At 41.4% G+C, this 21,714-nt stretch overlaps 1 protein-coding gene across 1 annotated transcript in view; it reads left to right on the top strand.

Moving 5' to 3' along the window:
• The first annotated feature begins 866 nt into the window (after window positions 1-866).
• ZBTB10 (zinc finger and BTB domain containing 10) overlaps window positions 867-21,714 on the top strand; it is a 35,860-nt gene continuing 15,012 nt past the window's right edge. Inside the window, exons 1-2 of the mRNA XM_010350894.3 lie at window positions 867-1,904; window positions 13,824-14,700. Of these exons, the coding sequence (XP_010349196.2) occupies window positions 933-1,904; window positions 13,824-14,700 (1,849 nt within the window). The 5' untranslated portion in view covers window positions 867-932. The remainder of the gene's footprint in view (window positions 1,905-13,823; window positions 14,701-21,714) is intronic.

Here is a 21,714-nt window from a genome sequence, read left to right as displayed (position 1 = left end):
GCGCGGGTAGGTGCGTGTGGGCAGCGGGGAGGCGGCCAGACCCTGACACTCGCCAGCTGTTTGTCCTCCGCGTAGCCCGGCCCTGGCCGCACACGCCCGCCCCCTCCCTGAGACCCCCAGCCCGCCGCCCGGCCTTTTGTCCCCCGCCCCTCGGCCGACTTCCTTCCCTGCGGCCGCACCCCCGCCCCCAGGCCGGAGGCGCGGCCCAACCCCTTTCCCGGTCCCCTGGCGCCCCCACCCCACCCCAGCCCAGCCCCAAGCCCAGCCCCCCTCCCCCAGCCCGGCCCCCACCCTTTCCCCCTCCAGCGGTTACTGCTACCCCGGTGCATTGTGGGCGCACGGTCCGTTGTTCATTTGCCATTCGACCTCCGCCAGGGCCTGGTCGGACGGAAACGCTCCGCCGGCTTTATTGTCGCTTCGTTATGTGGCGAAGCCGAGCAGCTTAGCGTGCCTCTGGCCTTCAGCGCCTGCGAAGCCGGCGGCGGCGTCGGGACTCCTCGGCGCGCGGAGGAAGGATATCTGTGTGGAGGGTCGGTGTGTGCGCGCGGCTTTAAAGAGGGGGCAGCGAAGGGTCTCCTCGCACTCCGCCGCTCAACTTCGAAGGCCTCGCGCGCCCTCGGCTAGCTCCTCACCTCTCCGCCGCCCGCCCCCTTCTCCGCGCGGGACGCTGCCCATAGCGCGGCGGGGCGGGGGTGGAGGACGAGAGAGCGGCCGGAGGCGGCGGCCCGGCAGCGGTAGCGGACGCGTGCAGCAGCCCCGGGAGCGAGCGCGAGCCGAGCTGCCGGGCGGGAGGGCGAGGCCGAGCCCCGCGAGACCGGAACGCCGGGGGCGGGGGCGAGACGGAGGGGGAGTCGCGGGGAGCGCGCGGGACGCGGCCCGAGGCCGTGCGCGAGCCGGGGCACCGGGCGGCGGCGGCGGCGGCGGCGCGCGCCATGTCGTTCAGTGAAATGAACCGCAGGACGCTGGCGTTCCGAGGAGGCGGGTTGGTCACCGCCAGCGGCGGCGGCTCCACGAACAATAACGCTGGCGGGGAGGCCTCAGCTTGGCCTCCGCAGCCCCAGCCGAGACAGCCCCCGCCGCCAGCGCCGCCAGCGCTTCAGCAGCCTAATGGGCGGGGGGCCGACGAGGAAGTGGAATTGGAGGGCCTGGAGCCCCAAGACCTGGAGGCCTCCGCTGGGGCGGCCGCCGGCGTCGCCGAGGAAGCCAAGGAGTTGCTCCCCCAAGACGCGGGCGGCCCCACCTCGCTGGGCGGCGGTGGCGCTGGGGGCCCCCTGCTAGCGGAGAGGAACCGTCGGACTCTGGCCTTCCGAGGAGGCGGCGGCGGCGGGGGTCTCGGCAACAATGGCAGTAGCCGCGGCCGCCCCGAGACCTCGGCATGGCCCCTGAGGCATTTCAATGGACGAGGGCCGGCGGCTGTAGATCTGGAGCTGGACGCGCTGGAGAGGAAGGAGTTGATGCAGGACGGCGCGTCCCTGAGCGACAGCACCGAGGACGAGGAGGAGGGGGCGAGCCTGGGCGACGGCAGCGGGGCGGAAGGCGGCAGCTGCAGTAGCAGCAGGCGGTCGGGCGGCGATGGCGGGGACGAAGTGGAGGGCAGCGGTGTGGGAGCTGGCGAAGGAGAGACTGTCCAGCACTTCCCGCTCGCGCGGCCCAAGTCTCTAATGCAGAAGCTTCAGTCCTCCTTCCAGGCCTCCTGGCTCAAGGACTTTCCCTGGCTGCGCTATTCCAGGGATACTGGCCTTATGTCTTGCGGCTGGTGCCAAAAGACCCCTGCAGATGGGGGAAGCGTGGACCTTCCCCAAGTGGGGCATGATGAGCTTTCGCGAGGGACCCGCAACTACAAGAAAACCCTTCTCCTGAGGCACCACGTCTCTAACGAGCACAAACTCCACGCCAACGCCCAGGTACAGTACATCCTGCTCCTACTTTCTTGAGATCTTAATAGGGAAAGATTTATCATTCCCCCCCCCCAAAAAAAAAAAAAAGAATCTCAAAACCGTTTTCTTGGGTGAAGACTTCGTTCCAGTTGAGAGGTGCGGGGAGCTTACGCGTGAGGGCTAGAAAACCTGGGAACGAGTTTTGAAAAGTTCTGTGTGTTGTGGGGGGAAGGGGATGGAATGACAATTGTCTTATCGTAGCGCTGGATATTCCTTTTTTATGACTCAGATTTCTCTGCTTATCAGATTGAATCAAAAAGAAAGTGAGGTTGAAGGTTTTAACCTAAAAGCCTGACTTGCGGTAGCAAATTTTATTAGCTGTGATTTTAAAGAAGCTGCTGTATGCTTATGGACGTTTAGTGTGCTGGTCGAAGGGGCAACTCTTTGAAAAGTGGATTAAATAGTTTCCCTTTACTTTTAAGGCTACCCGTTTCAAGAAAACGGCCAGCCGAAAAAATTCTTTATATATGGGGTCAAGATAATGTGAAATATGAGAGCTGTATGTAAATGTAGAGAATGCTATTTGGAACGCCTTGCTCTTGTGAATAATTTGATTTTACTAAATTAACCTCTATTGAACTCTCTTTCCAAAGCCTGGTTTTGGTAAATCATTGTAGTGTTTACTTGTTTTCTTTTACTCAGATTTCTGCGCTGAGATTTTTTTAATACTGTTCCTTTTAAGAAAGTTTTTTAAATGCAGTTTACCATTAAGTACCTTAAATTTAGCATTAGAAGTATTTAGTGTGAAGTTATTTGTATCAAGTAGTGGATTTAGATTAGTATGGAGTTTATTTACCAAACACCATGAAAGTGCTTACAAAACAAGTAAGCTGTACTTTAGTTCTTAGTCCTTGTTTTAACATTTCCACTCTAAAGATAGTAAGCCTTACTATTTACAGATGTTGATCAGTTCTCCCTTTTTGACTTTAGGGCAACCTGTGGTGGTGGATGGAATTCATTCTTTTGTATTGGTAGCGAGCCAGTCGTTGATCTTATAAAGTTAGCTCTCGGATGGTAGTCTGCTGATTGGAATGATTCTGCCGTTCAGCACGCTTACTCTAGAGTTAATTAGGCACACCAGTAACCTCACAGACACAGCACCCCGGTTTCTCAGAAGTTAGGGCTTTAACTTTAAAGCACAGGGTGATTTCCCCCGCCCCCAGCCCCCTCACCCCGCTGTGGACTAAGAAGTAGGGTTGTTGTTGTTGTTTTGCACGCATTTTAGTTGCCTAAGCCCTAGAAGGAAGGTCACTTAAATATGTAAGGCCCAGAAAGGTTAAGTAAATTGTCCTAAGTCTTAAGAGAGTCTGGGGTGACAGAGCTGAGACTAGAGCCTGTAAGGAATGTCGTAATGGAAAAAGAATGGATTTGAAGTAAGTCTGGGTTCAGATCCCAGCTTTCTGCACTTACTAGCTTTGTGAGCTTGGGCAATAGAATGAGATAGAACTAACAGTTCCTTATCTTCGTGTGTCAAACATTTATTTTGCAAAGTATTTTTGTTCCCATTTTACAAAAGAGGAATCTAAAGCCTTAAAGGGTTAAGTAGCATTCCTGAAGTTATGTAGCAAGATGATGGGAGATTTGAGGGAATTGTGAAAATGAAAGTTTAATTTTCTAAATAGGGCTAGGTTGGTTACTTAGAAAATTTTAAATGGAATGAATTTAAAAAAAATTTAAGAATCTGCTGTGGACCAGTCACTCCTTATCAGCGTAGTCTCTCCCTGTAGGCAGATCTGAATGGGAATGCAAATTATAATTAGCTCCTTAAGTGAACCTGAAATCAGAAGAAAGGGGATTAGTTGGATAACGACCTAGCCTCAGCTTGGGTGTATTCTCCTCTGGGCATATATCTGCATCTTGGAATTCCTAGGAAAAACCTTTTTAAACTTGACCTGAACTATGACTCTTTTCCTCTTCACTCCTTTAACTTCCTTCGTCACTGCAATTTGCAGGCCATCTCCTTTATTTGGGACGTTCTATACAATATACATATGTTTAGGACTACAGTTTTAGTAAGGCTTGTGAGTCCTGAGGTTTTATGTTTGTCACCTTGATTGGATTTTGGGTGTTTTCACTTTGAATTGATCCTAATCATTTCTTAGTTTCATTATAACTAATCTTGAGGGGATATCTTGTTACCACCCCCAGGTACCACCTATATGTATCTCTTTGTCTTAACAGGAGTGACAGGTTCCAGATCTGTTTTATTCCTTTAGGCATAGTACATTTTTTTCGTTCTTCTGCAGTGTCCAATTACCTGTAGGAGGCAGTATAACACAACATGTGAGTGCCTACTTGGGCTTAAGGTCAGGGGACTTTGCTCTTAAATCTCTACTTTTTGGGAAAGCAAATTAGTTCACTTCTAGTTTCCTTATGTATGCAAAATATATGTGCCAGCAAATAACCACTTAGTGCCATTATTTGTTACCATGATTACCGTTTTGTTTTGTTTTGAGACAGTGACTCTGTTGCCCAGGCTGGAGTGCAGTGGTGTGATCAAGGCTCACTGCAGCCTCCTGGGCTCAGGCATCTTCCCAAGTAGCTAGAACTGCAGGTGTGTGCCACCATGCCTGGCTATTTTTTAAAAATTTTTTGTGTGGGGGTGTGGGATGTCTATGTTGCCCAGGCTGGTCTCAAGCTTCTGGGCTCAAGCGACTCTCCCACCTTGACCTCCTAAAAGTTCTGGGATTACACGGGTGAACCATGGAGCCTGGCCATTATTTATTTTGGTCACCAATCAGTTCTCCTATTTATACCTTCAGAGACTTTGTGGCAATCAGATTGTTTGAACATTCTGAGCCTGTTTCTTGTACATGCAGTTTTTCTCAGCTTCACAAAGACACTCTTGACTATCTTGTCTAAAAGCATAAAAATGAGAGTTCTAGAATTCTTAAGCAAGAAATCAGTTTGAGGCTAGGAGTACTAAACTATTTTCCCCATTATTTCTCTCTTAGAGAGTCCCATTTCTGAGAGGAATTTGGCCACATCTTAGCACAGTCATGTACTGCATAGTGAGGGTGGAGTGCATGCATATATGATAGTTGTCCCATAAGATTATAGTGGAGCTGAAAAATTACTATCACTTACTGATATTGTAAAGTTGTAGCAGACTTTGTTTTTTAAAATTTAGTGTAGCTTAAGTGTACAGTGCTCTGCAGTGTATATAGTAATGTCTCAGGCCTTTCATTCACCACTCACTGACGCACTCAAAGCAGCTTCCAGTCATGCAGCTCCGTTCATGCTGAGTGCCCTGTAAGGTGTACCATATTTTTACTTTACTTTTTTCATGTTTAGATAGATTAGATAGACATACTATTGTGTTAAAATTGCCCGAAGTATTCATTGCAGTAACAGAGTGTTCAGGTTTGAAGTCTGGGAGCAATAGTCCCGACCATATAACCTAGGTGTGTAGTAGGCTATACCATCTAGGTTTGTGTACAGTATGACATTTGCACAGTGACAAAAATCGATGCATGTCTCAGATCATATCCCTATCGTTAAGTGATGCGTGACTGTATGTTGTAAAGATTACTTTTCTTACTTTAAGAAGAGTTCCTTTTTTTGTTAATCCCTTGGTAGTTACTGATAAGTTTAATTCTTCTGTTAATTGGACCTTGGTTATTATGGAGTTTTCATGGGAGAGTCTTTTAATATATGCTTTCTGAGTCTGTTTTGAGCCTTCTAATTCAGAGGTATCCCTGTATTATAAAGATATGAGGGAGAATTAATAGTTTTATTTTGAGTAACAATTGACTATATCGTCAGAGTCAGTTCAATGATTAGCTCATTCAGTATCTGACCATTTGGCCCAGAGAACTTTAAAATTACCTTAATAACAGTGATTACCACTTGTTCTTTGTTTAGATCACTTTCTACCCAGTTGTGAAATTTTCACAGCCCAAATCACACATCCTGAAAACTCTTCCCAGGAGAAACATGCACTGAAATTTATTATTGTTGTAAATTTAGTTAACCTTTACGGAAATTAAATAATATTCAGACCAGTGATCTGATTGAAATTTCCAGTTGGAATTTATTGATGTCAGTAGCTGACCAAACAAAGAGTGAAAGGCAGATCTACCAGCCTAATTTGTTTTTGGCAGAAATAAGGCCTGAAGGTTGATTGGTTGGTTGGTAAGTTGATTTTTAACACCTGAGAAGGAAAATCTGAACGCCCTTTCACTGAGGAGAAATCAATTAAAGTTAGAGTTAAGCCTGTAGCCCATTAAATTCCATTGTTTATTATTTATATATTTTACATTACTTATTCTTTGTGTTTTATTCAGTAACAGTTCATATCCCTTATGCTTTTCAAACTTTTGGTAGCAGTGTCTGAGTACATCTTATTGTGTACCTAGGATTAGCTTTCTTCTCCATCTTAAAATTTTACCTGTATTAGGTTGATGCAAGGCACTAGAGAGGAAAATCCGTAAATAAGATTTCTGCCCTCAAAGAACTTTTAGTTTAGTAAGGAGAGACATGACTGAAAAAAGATGCAGGTGTCAGGGTGGCAATATAATCAGGGTACGGTGAAGATATTTTTTTTCTTTTCTTTTTTTGAGACAGAATCTCCCTCTGTTGCCTAGGCTGGAGTGCAGTGGCTCTGTCTCAGCTCACTGGAACCTCCACCTACTGGATTCAAGCGATTCTCCTGCCTCAGCCTCCTGAGTATTTAGGACTACAGGTGCACACCACCACACCTGGCTAATTTTTGTAATTTTAGTAGAGACGGGGTTTCACCTTGTTGGCCAGGATGGTCTCCATCTCCTGACCTAGTAATTCACCTGCCTTTGTTGGTCTCCCAAAGTGTTGGGGTTATAGGTGTGAGCCACCGTGCCCAACCTAAAGATTAAGGAAGGGAACGATCAGTTCTGCATGCAAAGGTTGGAGGAAACTTGTACAACAGACTCTTGAATTTTAATTGCATTAAATGAATAGATGAGACCAGGGTGGGGAGGGCGTTTAGTCAATGCAATTAGACTCACATCTGTAATCCCAGCACTTTGGTAGGCCGAGGCAGGAGAATCGCTTGAACCTGGGAGGTGCCCCACTGCCCTCCAGGCTGGGCAACCGGTGAGACTCTGCCTCTGGGGGGGAAAAAACAGCCTGAGGGAAGTGGAGAATGGTATCTTAGAGAAGGCAGTTTGGTCCCTGTACCCGATGAAAAATTAAGTTTGAATAGATAGGCTTGAGGTAATGAAGGATCTCCTGTCACACTAAAAATGTTAAATTTTATTCTCTTAATAAATGTGCAATAGGCTGGGCACGATGGCCCACGCCTGTAATCCTAGCACTTTGGGAGGCCAAGGTGGGTGGATCACCTGAGGTCAGGAGTTCAAGAGCAGCCTGGTCATCATGGTGAAACCCCATCTTTAAAAAATAAAAAATAAAAAAGGGCAGTAATACCAGTTTTAAGCAGGACAGAATTATGCCAAATGTGTATGTGTTGCTGTTTAGAGGTAGTGTGTATGTAGGTTTAGAGTTTGAGGAGAGAACTGGTTGGCAGGATGTTATAATAACCCGAATAACCGTCTTCTGTCTGCTCCGTAACACTTAAAGGATTTGAATTTCTGAGGCTAGTACTTAAGCTACCAGAGAGGATGCTGTCACTCATATCAGAGGTGATCAGAAAACTACAAAAGAGACCTTCTTGACTTTTTCTCTACCAAGTATTATAATTTGTCATTGCCACTAGCATGTATCTGTTTGGCATCACATTTATTATGGCCTTGTCTTCCTTCTGTAACATGAATTTGTTCTAAAATTTGGATTTGGAAGTAGAAATTACTGTATTTGTTCTTTTAATATATTCCAGTGGGTTGTTGCAAAGGAATAAAGATTTTGATGTTTTTATTTATTTATTTAAAAAAATTTTTTTTTAATTATTATTTTTTGATTTTGATGTTTTTAATGCATTTAGTTTACACTTTAATGTTTGGGTTGGAAATGTCTTTTCTACTAATTAAATTATTGGAAAAGGGCTGTAATTGAGTAGGGGAGTAAATACTAATTGCTTGCTTTTTAACTGAATAGCATTTTCCTGTCATTAATGGATTGACTATAGGTGTGCTGTTTGACATTTCTATTACTTGAAACTGAAGTTAGCCTCTCCTACACCCATGAAAGTGTAGGAGACTGGGTGGTGATCTTGTATTCTCTATAAGTTGGTGGCGTTATAGAGAATGCTGATGACCCTGTGAAGCTCTCCCTCCACTCCTTAATTACATCTGTTTTACATGCAAGTTCTGATAATTTTTTTTTTTTTTTTTTCCCCCCCTGAGACGGAGTTTCACTCTTGTTACCCAGGCTGGAGTGCAATGGCGCGATCTCGGCTCACCGCAACCTCCGCCTCCTGGGTTCAGGCAATTCTCCTGCCTCAGCCTCCTGAGTAGTTGGGATTACAGGCACACGCCACCATGCCCAGCTAATTTTTTGTACTTTTAGTAGAGACGGCGTTTCACTTGTTGACCAGGATGGTCTCGATCTCTTGACCTCGTGATCCACCCGCCTCAGCCTCCCAAAGTGCTGGGATTACAGGCGTGAGCCACCGCGCCCGGCAAGTTCTGATAATTTTTTAAGACTATTTTTCTAGGCTCTGCTTCACACCTCATTGACGTCTTATCTTCCCTAATTAAAGTCTTCTTTTCTTGCATGTATGTTGCCCTGTTAATAGTAGGTTTCCAGAGGGTATGTGGTTCACACCTGTGTTGCTAGCATTTTCGGAGCTGAAGCAGGAGGATTGCTTGAGCCCAGGAGTTCAAGAGCAGCCTGGGCAACACAGGAAGACTCCATCTCTACAAAAAATTTTAAAAATAAATAGCTGGGCATGGTGGCACATACCTTGTAGTCTCAGCTACTTGGGAGACTGAGACAGGAGGCGGATCCCTTGAATCCAGGAGATCAAGGCTGCAATGAGCCACAGTCGAACCACTGCACTCCAGCTTGGGTGACAGAGTGACACTTTCTCAAAAAAAAAAAAAGTAATAGCTTTCCAACTGGTCACAGTATTTGCAGTCTTCATTCCCTGATAATAAATCTCCACCTTGCTGCCATAGTCATCCCTTCTGTTGTTATTTCAAATACATCACTGCTTCTGAGGTGAGGTGTCTATGGCAATGCTTCTAAAATACTTGGAAGGGGGAAGGCAGTTTTTTTTTTTTTTTTTTTTAAGAGATAGTCTCCTTGTGTTGACCAGGCTGGTCTTGAACTCCTGGCTACCAGCCATCCTCTCACCTTCCAGAGTGCTGAGTTACATGGCCCTCTTTTATAATTTGGTCAAAATGGATGGACATTTATCTCTGAAATGTGCCTAAGTGCATATTTGCATTCCATAGGACTTTTAAAAAAAATCACATTTAAGTTCTTTTCCAAATCTGAACTTCTGAGGATGCTACAGTTTTTTTTTATTTTATTTTATTTTATTTTATTTTTTAAAATACTTGGATCCTTAAGCTCTGCTCAGGGTCTGTTTCTTCCAAAAAGTACACTTTCAAAAAAAAAAAAACCACTGGATTAGATACACCTGCTTTCTGCTCTTATTACACCTTAAGAGTCTTGCCCACTAGCAGTAACTTCAAGTTAGCAACTAAAGCACTTTGGTTCCCACTGTAGACCCTGGCCAAAGTAGGCATTCATTTAATGCTTATTAAATAAATGAGTAAAGTTAGGACTTTTCAAGTATCTTCCTTTGAGTAAAATATATACTGTTTTGTAGGCTTTGTCTGGGAATAATGAACATCTAGATAATAGGTTATAAGGATTTTAACTAATGGACTCTTATCTGTTTTCTATGGAAGACTTGATATTAAGGTCTCATCTAGACAAGTTTTACTTAAAAGGGCATCTTCAAATAAAAAATTGAAGATTTCATATTTAGCTCTGAATGTCTGTTTCTTTAAAATCTCCTTGTTTAGCCAGTTTAGACTAATGTCTGAACTAATTGTGTTTGCCTTTTTTGGAGAGAGGTTAGAAAAGGTCACTACATTAGAAAAGATAAGTTGTGGAAATAGTAATTTTTTAAAATATAACTTACTAGTGATATCTGATGTTGTTGTTATACTAAAAATGGACATAGAAAGTTAAAGAAGGAACCAAAGAGGCAAAGAGTAGTTATTAGGAAACTACTTTAAGATTTTGTGTCAGGCACTAAGAATTTATTAATTTGTTGAGTTCAGCAAATAATACTGGCAGTTTATTTTAGTGCTTTGTGCTTATTTAGCTCTTTTACCCAAATCTTCTAATAATAATCTCCTTGGAGAGTACACATACTCTTTGAAATGATTCATTTTTTCAAAGGGCGTATTTGAGTTTTTTTGAAGGGCATATTTAATAGCTGCTGCAAACATAAGGAGTAGTGCTTTAATCAGTGGTGAAAAAGAAATTGCTGGTGTTGGCTATAAACGCAAGGAACGTTAATGTTCTTGTACCATAGTAATAAGAAAAAAAATAGTGGTCAAATAGTGTTTAATTTATAGTTTGTGTCAAAGCAGAATCAGATAATTTGGATAGGCTTTTGTCTTAGTTAAAAATTAGGACATTTGGTATGATAAAGGCAGAAAATTCAGGACGCAGTGATCATTGCCTAAGATGACTGCTACAGTAGGCATAGCCACCTCCTAAAGTGTTTTCAGCTGCTTGATATATGGACTTCAGGCAGTTCTTGACTTGTACATGCTTCCACAAATACTTCATGGATATATGCTGCCAAATAGTCATTGTTGAAAATTTTTGCTTCTTCCAAATTTTTGTACAATATTCTTTTACTGCAATATCTGTTAGATAGAACATTGAAACAAATGAACGTGGGTTCAGGTACAGCATGTGTAACAAAGCTTATTGTTGGATCTGCACCAGAGCAAGAGTCTTCCTCCTCGTTAGGAATTTCTGTAGCGAGCATACGCAAATTAATAAAATTTACTCAGTCTCAAAAGGGAAACCAAGTAAACAGAATGATTCTTTTGTAGAAAGTTACACTGTCCAAGTAATCGTTATAGGTGTTTTTAGTATTTTTCCTTACATTTTTTTCACACAAGTCCTAAATAGTTTCATTCCCCTTTGATAATGATTTAAGATTTCACAGCATACTTTTTTTTTCTTTTAACCAAATATTTGCAACAATCCAATACAACATACTAGTTTAATACAAGAGCTTGGCCAGGAGCGGTGGCTCATGCCTGTAATCCCAGCAGTTTGGGAGGCCAAGGCGGGTGAATCACTTGAGGTCAGGAGTTCGATCTTTACTTAAAATACAAAATCAGCTGGGCATGGTGGTGTATGCCTGTAATCCCAGCTACTCAGGAGGCTGAGGCAGGAGAATCGCTTGAACCTGGGAGGCAGAGGTTGTAGTGAGCCAAGATTGTGCCACGGCACTCCAGCCTGGGCAACAAGAGCAAAACTCCATTTCAAAAAAAAAAAATACAAGAGCTTAGGTTGAATAAGTCTCATTATTACCTTAGTTACTTTGTCCTGTTACCCAAAAACAAAAATAAGAGTGTTATTCGTGAATGGATTTGTTTTGATTACTTGATCTGTGACTTAAGTTTTTGCAGAATTGGGTGTTTTGGTAGGAGAATATACCTAATTTAGAGCGTGGAACATTATGATATGGTAAGGGGAGGATGGGTGGGAGATTTTAAGCATAAGGGCGTTATGCACTTGGCACTAGAAGGGGACGGACGGGGAGGCTGCCAAGGATCAGTCGAATGAGGAGATTTCTACTTTTGATGCTAGATTCTGTAGTGGTCGTATACTCCTGATTTGCAGGGTTTTCCACACTATTCCATTTTCACAGTGAAGTAGTTGAAGCCTGTCCTGGAATCTTTTTTTTGTTTGTCCACTCCAGCCTGGAGTGCAGTGTGTGATCTCAGCTCACTGCAGCCTCAGCCTCCCAGGCTCAAGTGATTCTCCAGCCTCAGCCTCCGGAGTAGTTGGTATTGCAGGCATGAACCACTACCGCCCAGCTAATTTTTGTATTTTTAGTAGAGATGGGGTTTTACCATGTTGGCCAGGCTGGTCTTGAATTCCTGACCTTAAAGTGATCCACCCACCTCAGCCTCCCAAAGCGCTGGGATTACAGGCATGAGCCACCATGCCTGGCCATGTCCTGGAATATTAATATTTTGGTTCTTTTAGCTGACTTCTCATACTTGGAAGCATCATTTAAGATTTTTAGATGGACTGGATTAGTGTCAGAGAATTGAGATGACAGTGTGTGTGGCCTCCTGTGACATGGATGCAAGTAAAGCTAACATTTTATGATTTAGCCATGCACATGATTGTATTGTCACATTTTGTTATTGTTTAGAGATCCACCATTTAATATATTGTTTGTGAGACTTCTTTTCAGTCCTGTCATGTCTACACCACTTTTTCTTAGCATGTTATTTCTTTGAGCCTGTTAACACTCTACTATGAATCTCCCCATGTTTTTCTCCATGCTTATAAAATCATAGATCATGTAGGTGTGTATTTTATTATTTCATAGAAATGGCCTATGTTTAACTTAATATTTTGTGCCAAGGAATTGACACTTGAATAAGGTCAGTATTTTCAGTTATCTTTTCTACTAGAAATAGTCTAAGTAGTTATTCTCTTGGGAAAGAGATGATTACTTCAGTTGTTTAGCAAAGTGTGCCAGGCACTAGTCAAGGGGCTGGAGGGATAGCCAGCTCTGCCTTGAAGGAGCTTACCCACCTAGGCACTGTATGAGGAAAGTCATAAAATTATAACCAATATTTGTAATACTGATCTATAGTTTAAGGAGAAGTATCAGGGATAGTGACTTTCCAAGGACACACAGTTACTAGCTGGTACAGACAGCATTCTGAATTCTAGATCATACTCTTATTCTTAGTGTTATATCACACGATCTTAATGATGACGCCAAGTAGAACTGTAGTGAATACTGGTATGATAAGCAAAATTTGTAAACATGAAGAATTGTGAGTGTAAGAATTTTAATTTACTTACAGCTTACAGTATTTATGATCCTAAAGAGGGAAATCGTTTTGAAAGTTGATAGGAAATCATGTAACTAGATATTTCTATAGTTGAAGCAAATTTTCTCTTTAGGATCTTACCTTTATCTCTAGTTAGATTTAATTAACTTCACTGACCTAAACTGTTTGATTTTCATGTTTTCCAAGACTTAAAATTTACCTTTTTATTAATGGTAGATAGGATGATATGCCCAGCATAAACTATAACTCAGATATTTTAAGTTTAATCAGGGGAGACTGCTGCTTTCCTATTAGAGAGATAAAGCAAACTCATTTAATTCCTATAGTAGGAATTTTCTTTCCTTAAGAAAATAATTGCTCTTTTTTTAATTTTAAGAAATTCTCAATTCATGTTCTTAGCTTGTATTTGAAACATATAACAGGATATTATTTTGTAAATGAAATCCTGCTGATCTTCAGATGTGTCTTTTTAAAATTTTTTTTTGAGACGGGAGTTTATCTGTCAGCAGGCTGGAGTACAGTGGAACGATCTTGGCTCACTGCAACCTTTGCCTCCCGGGTTCAAGGGATTCTCCTGCCTCAGCCTCCTGAGTAGCTGGGACTACAGGCACATACCGCCATGCCCAGCTAATTTTTGTATTTTTAGTAGAGACGGGGTTTCCCCTTGTTGGCCAGGATGGTCTCAATCTCTTGACCTTGTGATCCACTCACCTTGGCCTCCCAAAGTGCTGGGATGACAGGCGCGAGCCACTGTGTCCCGCTGATTTTTTATTTTATATATATAATAGCAATGGGTTGCACAACCATGTACACTCCATTTCTTGATTACTCACTAATTAGTATATTTGGTTATTGCTTTTTAAAAACTTGACATTTGTTTTCCTTGGTTTGGAAGTTTAATATTAATTTTTTTTTTATTCAATTACAGGAATCAGAGGAGGGTTACTGTGACTTTAATAGTAGGCCACATGAAAACTCTTACTGCTATCAACTTCTGCGACAACTAGATGAACAGAGAAAGCAAGATATTCTTTGTGATGTTAGCATTGTGGTAAGCGGAAAAATCTTCAAAGCTCATAAGAACATCCTGGTTGCAGGCAGCCGTTTCTTTAAGACTTTATATTGCGCTTCAGACAAAGAAAAACCTAAGCAAAACAATACTACCCATTTAGATATTGCTGCAGTTCAAGGTTTTTCAGTCATCTTGGACTTCTTGTATTCTGGTAACCTGGTGCTCACAAGCCAAAATGCCATTGAAGTTATGACAGTGGCCAGTTATCTTCAAATGAGTGAAGTTGTTCAAACTTGCCGAAATTTCATTAAAGATGCCTTAAATATAAGCATTAAATCAGAAGCTCCAGAGTCTGTAGTTGTGGACTACAATAATAGAAAACCAGTTAACAGAGATGGTCTGTCTTCGTCACGGGATCAAAAAATTGCCAGTTTTTGGGCAACACGGAATCTTACCAATTTGGCAAGTAATGTAAAGATTGATAATGATGGTTGTAACGTCGACGAGGGCCAAATAGAAAACTACCAAATGAATGACAGTAGTTGGGTCCAGGATGGATCTCCTGAAATGGCTGAAAATGAATCTGAAGGTCAAACAAAAGTGTTTATTTGGAATAATATGGGCTCCCAGGGAATTCAAGAGACTGGCAAAACGAGGAGGAAAAACCAAACAACAAAAAGATTTATTTATAATATTCCACCTAATAATGAAACGAATTTAGAAGATTGCTCAGTAATGCAGCCACCTGTTGCCTATCCAGAAGAAAATACACTACTCATCAAGGAAGAGCCAGGTAATTATTATATATACAAGGATGCTTCTGTGTTCACCCTAATTCTAGTTGGATAATCTTGAAGTATATTTTTAGTTGAATTATTTTAAAGTAAGACTAAATTTGTTTATAATAGAAGAGGGAACATCATTCAAATGCATATTTGATATATTTTCGTTGTCTTTTTTCAGTGCATGTGTACGTGGGTTTATCAGAAGATGTGTTAATAGCCAGGCATTGAATATATTAAGGAATGTTGACTCTGATAAATGTATAGGTCTTTGACTTTTCCTCATCTTTAGCCTCTGTACTCTCTATTTTATACCCAGTGCTGGAAAAGATAGACTCTTTAGTTGCAATATATAATCACATTTCAGAGACCTTATTTATTTATTTTTTTGGCTGTTGAAACATTTAAGTGTTTCAAAGAATTTTGCCATTTATGAGATTATGGTATTCTAATTTGTTTAGGGCTACTGTTCTTTTTTTTTGAGTCAGAGTCTCTCTCTGTCACACAGGATAGAGTCTCACTGCAACCTCCACTTTCCGTGGTCAAGTGATTCTCCTGCCTTAACCTCCCAAGTAGCTGGGACATGCCACTACACCCAGCTAATACTTGTATTTTTATTAAAGATAGGGTTTCACCATGTTGTCTAGGCTGGTCTCGAACTCCTGACCTCAGGTACGCTGCCCGCCTCAGCCTCCCAAAGTGCTGGGATTACAGATGTGAGCCACCACACCTGACCTAGAGCTACTGTTCTGTTCTTACCATAGAAGCTGGAATATTTTGTTTGCCCACTGTCACCTGATTTTCATTCATCTTTGCATTCATTGCAAAGCCTCTGAGGCTTGTCTCTTCAATATATTTCCCTCCAAAAGTTATATAGGAATCTTAGAGAATCACATTGATGGTGGGGATTTTATAAAAGAAGACCATTGTTAAGTCTTTAATCTGGTTGTGCATATCTTTATTTGAAGATGCACACTCTGGGTTTGAGGTTTCCTATGCATACCCGAGGCTTGTCCACCACTGTCAAAAATGATTTAATGCTTGAAGCACTGTAACTGTTCAGTGTCTGGTTTATACAATCATGGTCATCTGAGGATGGAGTATTTTCTGTGAAAAGAATCACTGTTTTTAGTTGCCAGAGGGCAAAATGCCATAGTAATCCTGTGAAATGTTCCTCTGGCTTTTTAGATTTGGGTTAGTTTTCTGTAGATGGATTTTTTTTTTTTTTTTTTTTTTTTTTTGAAATTTTTACGGTGTGAAAATCGTCAGGTGTGTATAATGGATACTATTGGCTGATTTTTCTTTCTTGTACTTTATATCAAGTTTTAATAATAAAATCCCTGAGACAATTTATTAAGGGTAGATAGACTCCTTAGCACTTTGTTTTGTCTTAATAATGTAAAAGACCTTGACAAATTTCTCATTAGAGATACATATGTCTTTCCGCTGCATGGATTGTTCCTATTTAACAGTATGGTGGGAACCCTGAATTTGTTTTTTTTGAGACAGTTTTGCTCTTGTTGCCCAGGCTGGAGTGCAGTGGCATAATTCTGGCTCACTGCAACCTCTGCCTCCCGGGTTCAAGCAATTCTCCTACCTCAGTCTCCTAAGTAGCTGGGATTACCTGCCTGTGTCACTACGCCCAGCTATTTTTGCATTTTTAGTAGAGATGGGGTTTCTCCATGTTGGTCAGGCTGGTCTCGAATTCCCGAGTTTAGGTGTTCTGCCCACCTCAGCCTCCCAAAGTGCTGGGATTACTGGCATGAGCCACCAGCCTCACCCTCCCCTCCCCTGTAGTGTTTTTAAATATACACTCGTGCATGTGAGTGCACACGCACACTTTTCCTTGAAGAAACAAGATCTTTTGGGTGTAGCAATCGTCTGGTGGCAACTAATCAGTAGTAACCCCATTTAAAAAACTAATGCTACATATAATTGGAGTGATTTAAAGAAAAGCATTAATGATGAACCACAATGCATACTTTCAAAAATAACATTGCTAGCAGTTTTAATCAAGTATCTCCTAGCCATGGTTGTATCAATAGACTAGGTCTATCATAGATTAATTGGTGGTGGTCTAATATGCTTTATCTCTTACCTACATTTTTTTTTTAAACGGAGTCTCATCTGTTGCCCAGGCTGGAGTGCAGTGGCACAATCTCGACTCAGTGCAACCACTACTTTCTGGGTTCAAGTGATTTTCCTACCTCAGCCTCCCAAGTAGCTGGGATTACAGGCGCATGCCACCACACCTGGCTAATTTTTGTATTTTTAGTGGAGACAGGGCCTCACCTTGTTGGCCAAGCTGGTCTCGAACTCCTGACCTCATATCCACCCACCTTGGCTTCCCAAAGTGTTGGGATTACATGTGTGAGCCACTGTGCCCGGCTATCTCTTGTATCTTAAAAAGGATTGTTTTCATGTCATTAATATCACTTTGGTATCCGAAACCTCATTTAACTCACAAATTTGGTTCTATCAGTGCCACCAATGTTATTTGTGGGCCAAAAAAAAAAAAAAAAAAAAGGAGGGAGAAGGTGGGTTTTAAAAGAGCCTTATGGTTAGGGTATAATGTGATACAGAGCCAAGGACTGGCAAAATTTTTACTGTAAAGGGCTAAAGGTGTAAAAAAAAGACCTTTAGCTTTGTTGCCCATAAAAATCAGCTCTGCCACTTGTGACATGAAAGCAGTCATTTATGATATGTAAACAAATGAAAGTGTGTTCCAGTGAACCATTTCCACCCCTTGGTATATAGCTGTGGCTCTTAATCATGGCTATGCACCTTGGGATCGCTTGGAAGCATTATAGACCATAAGAGGTCTCTCTAACTGTGGATTCCAATTTAGCTGGTCTGCAATGTGGTTTGGATGTGGAATTTTTTTTTTTTTTTTTAAGATGGAGTCTTGCTTCTGTCACCCAGACGAGTGCAGTGGCACCATCTTGGCTCACTGTAACCTCTGCCTCCTGGGTTAAAGTGAATCTTCTGCCTCAGCCTCCTGTGTAGCTAGAATTACAGGCGTGTGCCACGATGCCCGGCTTTATTTTTGTCTTTTTTTTAAGTAGAGAGGGGCTTTCGCCATGTTGTTCAGGCTGTTCTCGAATGACCTTGTGATCCATCCACCTTGGCCTCCCAAAGTGCTGGGGTTACAGGCGGGAGCCACTGCACCTGGCCAGATGTGGAATTTTTTTTTTTTTTTTTTTTTTTGAGACGAAGTTTTGCTCTTGTTACACAGGCTGGAGTGCAATGGCGTGATCTCCGCTCACCGCAACCTCCGCCTCCTGGGTTCAGGCAATTCTCCTGCCTCAGCCTCCTGAGTAGCTGGGATTACAGGCACGTGCCACCATGCCCAGCTAATTTTCTGTATTTTTAGTAGAGACGGGGTTTCACCATGTTGACCAGGATGGTCTAGATCTCTTGACCTCGTGATCCACCTGCCTCAGCCTCCCAAAGTGCTGGGATTACAGGCTTGAGCCACCGCGACCGGCCCGTGGAATTTTTTTTTTTTTTTTTGAGCCGGAGTTTCACTCTTGTTACCCAGGCTGGAGTGCAATGGCGCGATCTTGGCTCACCGCAACCTCCGCCTCCTGGGTTCAGGCAATTCTCCTGCCTCATCCTCCTCAGTAGCTGAGATTACAGGCACGTGCCACCATGCCCAGCTAATTTTTTGTATTTTTAGTAGAGACGGGGTTTCACCATGTTGACCAGGTTGGTCTCGATCTCTCGACCTTGTGATCCACCCGCCTCAGCCTCCCAAAGTGCTGGGATTACAGGCTTGAGCCACCGCGCCCGGCTGGAATTTTTTTTTTAAAGTTCTAACAGGTAATTCTGTGAGTCAAGGTTGAGATCAGCAAAGGTTAATTATTGGAAAAAGCGCAAATTGAGTCAAACATAATGAATTTTAGGCCGTGCGTGGTGGCTCACGCCTGTAATCCGAGCACTTTGGAGGCCAAGGTGGGCGGATCACCTGAGGTCAGGAGTTCAAGCCAGAATGACCAACATGGTGGAACCCCATCTTAAATTAAAAAAAAAAAAAAAAAAAAAATATATATATATATATATATATAGAAAAAAACATAATGAATTTTAAAATAAGCTATGCCACCTACCCACTGTAGTCCATGATCAAATTAAGCTCTTTAGTTTCCTCATTAAAATATTGTGTTTTTATAGGATTATTATTAAAATGAAATGACAAATATGAGATAACTCTGTTAGTCACAGCAGTCCTTAAAGTTAGAAAACACTATTGAGGTTATTCCTATCAGTTTTCCAGTGCTGTGTACTTTTTACCAAATGCCAGATAGATGATCTTAGTCTTAGCTTGATTTTTTTGTTTGACTACTTGTAAAGACATCCTTAATTAAGCAGCTTCCAGTGTAGGCTGATTATTAGGTAGTCATTTTAAATGTAGCCAAAGTTTGCTTCTCTGTAGCTTCCTAATTCTGTTGTTGGGAATAGTATAATTTATTTTTTGTAAAATTTATTAATTTACTTTTGAGAGAAGGGGTCTCCCTCTGTTGGCCCACTGCAACCTCTGCCTCCCAGATTCAAACGATTCTCCTGCCTCAACTTGGTAGCTGGACTACAGGCATGCATCACTACATCCAGCTAATTTTTGTATTTTTAGTAGAGACAGGGTTTTACTCTATGTTGGCCAGACTGGTCTCGAACTCCTGACCTTTGGTGATCCGCCTGCCTCAGCCTCCCAAAGTGCTGGGATTACAGGTGTGAGCCACTGTTCCCTGCCTGGAATAGTATAATTTAAACCTAACCTAATTTCCACTCATCTACCTGATAACCCTTCAAGTGTTAGACATTTCAAGAATTCCCCCAGAGTCCTGTTTTTGCAGGTTAGGTGCTCTTCCACCCACCATGTGATGAATACACAGAATTCACTCAACTTTCCAGGAAAGATCTGACCAATACAGAACACAATACAAACACCTTTGTTTACCAAGCTTAAGGCCTTCCCAAGGTCATTCAGCTAATAAAAGTAGAAAGAGGGAGGTTTCATATTTAGAATTATCCTGCATTATTAAAGCCTTGCAATTAACCACTAAAATAGTAGAGTCCTACTAATTTTTTAAGAATTAGTTTCTTTTAGCTTTAAAATATTTTTATGATCTCCTTCATCATTATGCTTGCTTTAATTTCCATTTATTGAGAAAACAAAGTTTTCCATAAAATAATGCCTTTAAATAAATTTTAAGTTCTATAACAAACATCTGAAAAGTCTTAGTGAATTGTTCAACCTGCAGTGCTTGGCACGTGTGGATTTGTGGGTCTATTGTTGCAACTGTGACTTCCCCCACGTCTTCAGTCCAGTTTGTAAGATACAGCCCTAATAACACTGTCTTCTGGTATGATGTTGAAGCTTTTGTTGGGGTGCTTTTTAAAAATTGAGGTAAGAAAGTATATCCATAGCTGCAGGGTTTTTATTCAAATTTTTTTTTTTTAATCTTGAAATTAACATTTGTTGTTTGACTCACTACTGGGATCCACTTCAGATTATTACTGATAGAATACTTGAAGGTAGACTCAAGGTAACTCACAAAAGTCCTAATAGAATACGCACATACTAAGGTTATAGAATAATAATTAAAACTGACAGCAAAAACTAAAATCTGGATAATCAAATAAGGGTAGAAATGATGTCATGAATGAATTGCTCTGATAATGTAAAAATCTCAAAATCCTTGTCTTGCTAATTTGCAACGAGGAAACACTAAATTTTAGCCAAATAAGGTAGAAAACCTGAGATTAGAAATGGAATTGTAGAAGTACAGATAACTAGTGCCTAAATTTGTCTTACAATGTATATTCACCTATGTTATGTCCCATTTAATTAGAATAAATCAGGTGTTAATCTCATGTTTTAAAATTACTTTATTCTGTGGGCTCATGGAACCCGGTTTTCTGAGCCTAGATTTTTAAGTTCATACCAGTTATCCTAGCAACTTCTACCTATTATATATAATTTTACTCTACTCTCATTCTGTGTTGCATGCATACATATTGTATTTTGAAATGACAGAAATAAATTAGCAAAATAAAGTAAAATTGGCAAAGAAGTCAAGAGTGTTCATCATGGATATAAACGTGGTTGTCCTAATTAAGCTTTTTTTTTTTTTTTTTTATTTAAAGATGGGGTTTCACCATGATGGCCAGGCTGGTCTTGAACTCCTGACCTCAGGTGATCCATTCACCTCGGCCTCCCAAAGTGCTAGGATTACAGGCGTGAGCCACCGTGACCAGCCAATTAAGCTTTTAATTGGCTCTAAGATACTAAACAGCCTTACTCTAAAGAGAAAAATACATCAGTTCTGCAGGATGACAAACTTCCTGGGACTGACTTTTGAAAAGTGATTTCTCCAGTGGGGTTTGGATTTATGTAGTTGACACCAAGTAATAAAATGGACAGTTTCTTCAGGTATTTTCTAGTAAATGCCGAAGTCGATTATTCTATTTTTTAATCTTTGCCAAAAACTGATATGGTTCTTTGTCAGTGATTTTTTTTCCCTTGATGACATATGAATACTCAAATGTAAGGTAATTTTAGTTGATCAGAAGATAAAATTTAGATTTCTTTTAAATAACCTGGAAGTTTCTCTCTCTCACCTAGTCTATTGATGAGAAAATAGTTTTGCAGCATTTGTAGGTTTGTATTCTTACGAGTAGAGTTGAAGTCATGTTGAAGTTTTGCATTTTTTATTTGTGTAATTGCTTTTTTGGTTAAAAAAAATGTACGATTTGGTGCTTAGAATACTATTTCGAGAAAAGAATATTCAAACTAGATAGACTTAAGAAATCATAATAAGGCATATATTTGAAATAATGGATTATTAAATTACAGTAAACTCTATAATTAGTTATCTGCTAACCAGAATTTCTGTCCTCTGTGTTTTGTGTGACAATTTATTTAACATTCATATTATTGTGTGTGTGTGTGTGTGTGTGTGTGTGTGTGTGTGTGTGTGAGAGAGAGAGAGAGAGAGAGAGAGAGAGAGTGAGTGAGTGTATGA

The sequence above is a fragment of the Saimiri boliviensis genome, chromosome 15, assembly GCF_048565385.1.
Source record: "Saimiri boliviensis isolate mSaiBol1 chromosome 15, mSaiBol1.pri, whole genome shotgun sequence".
In the NCBI taxonomy this organism is placed as follows: Eukaryota; Metazoa; Chordata; class Mammalia; order Primates; family Cebidae; genus Saimiri; species Saimiri boliviensis.
The sequence above is the reverse complement of the archived record's forward strand: the minus strand, read 5'-3'. Positions and strand labels throughout refer to the sequence as shown.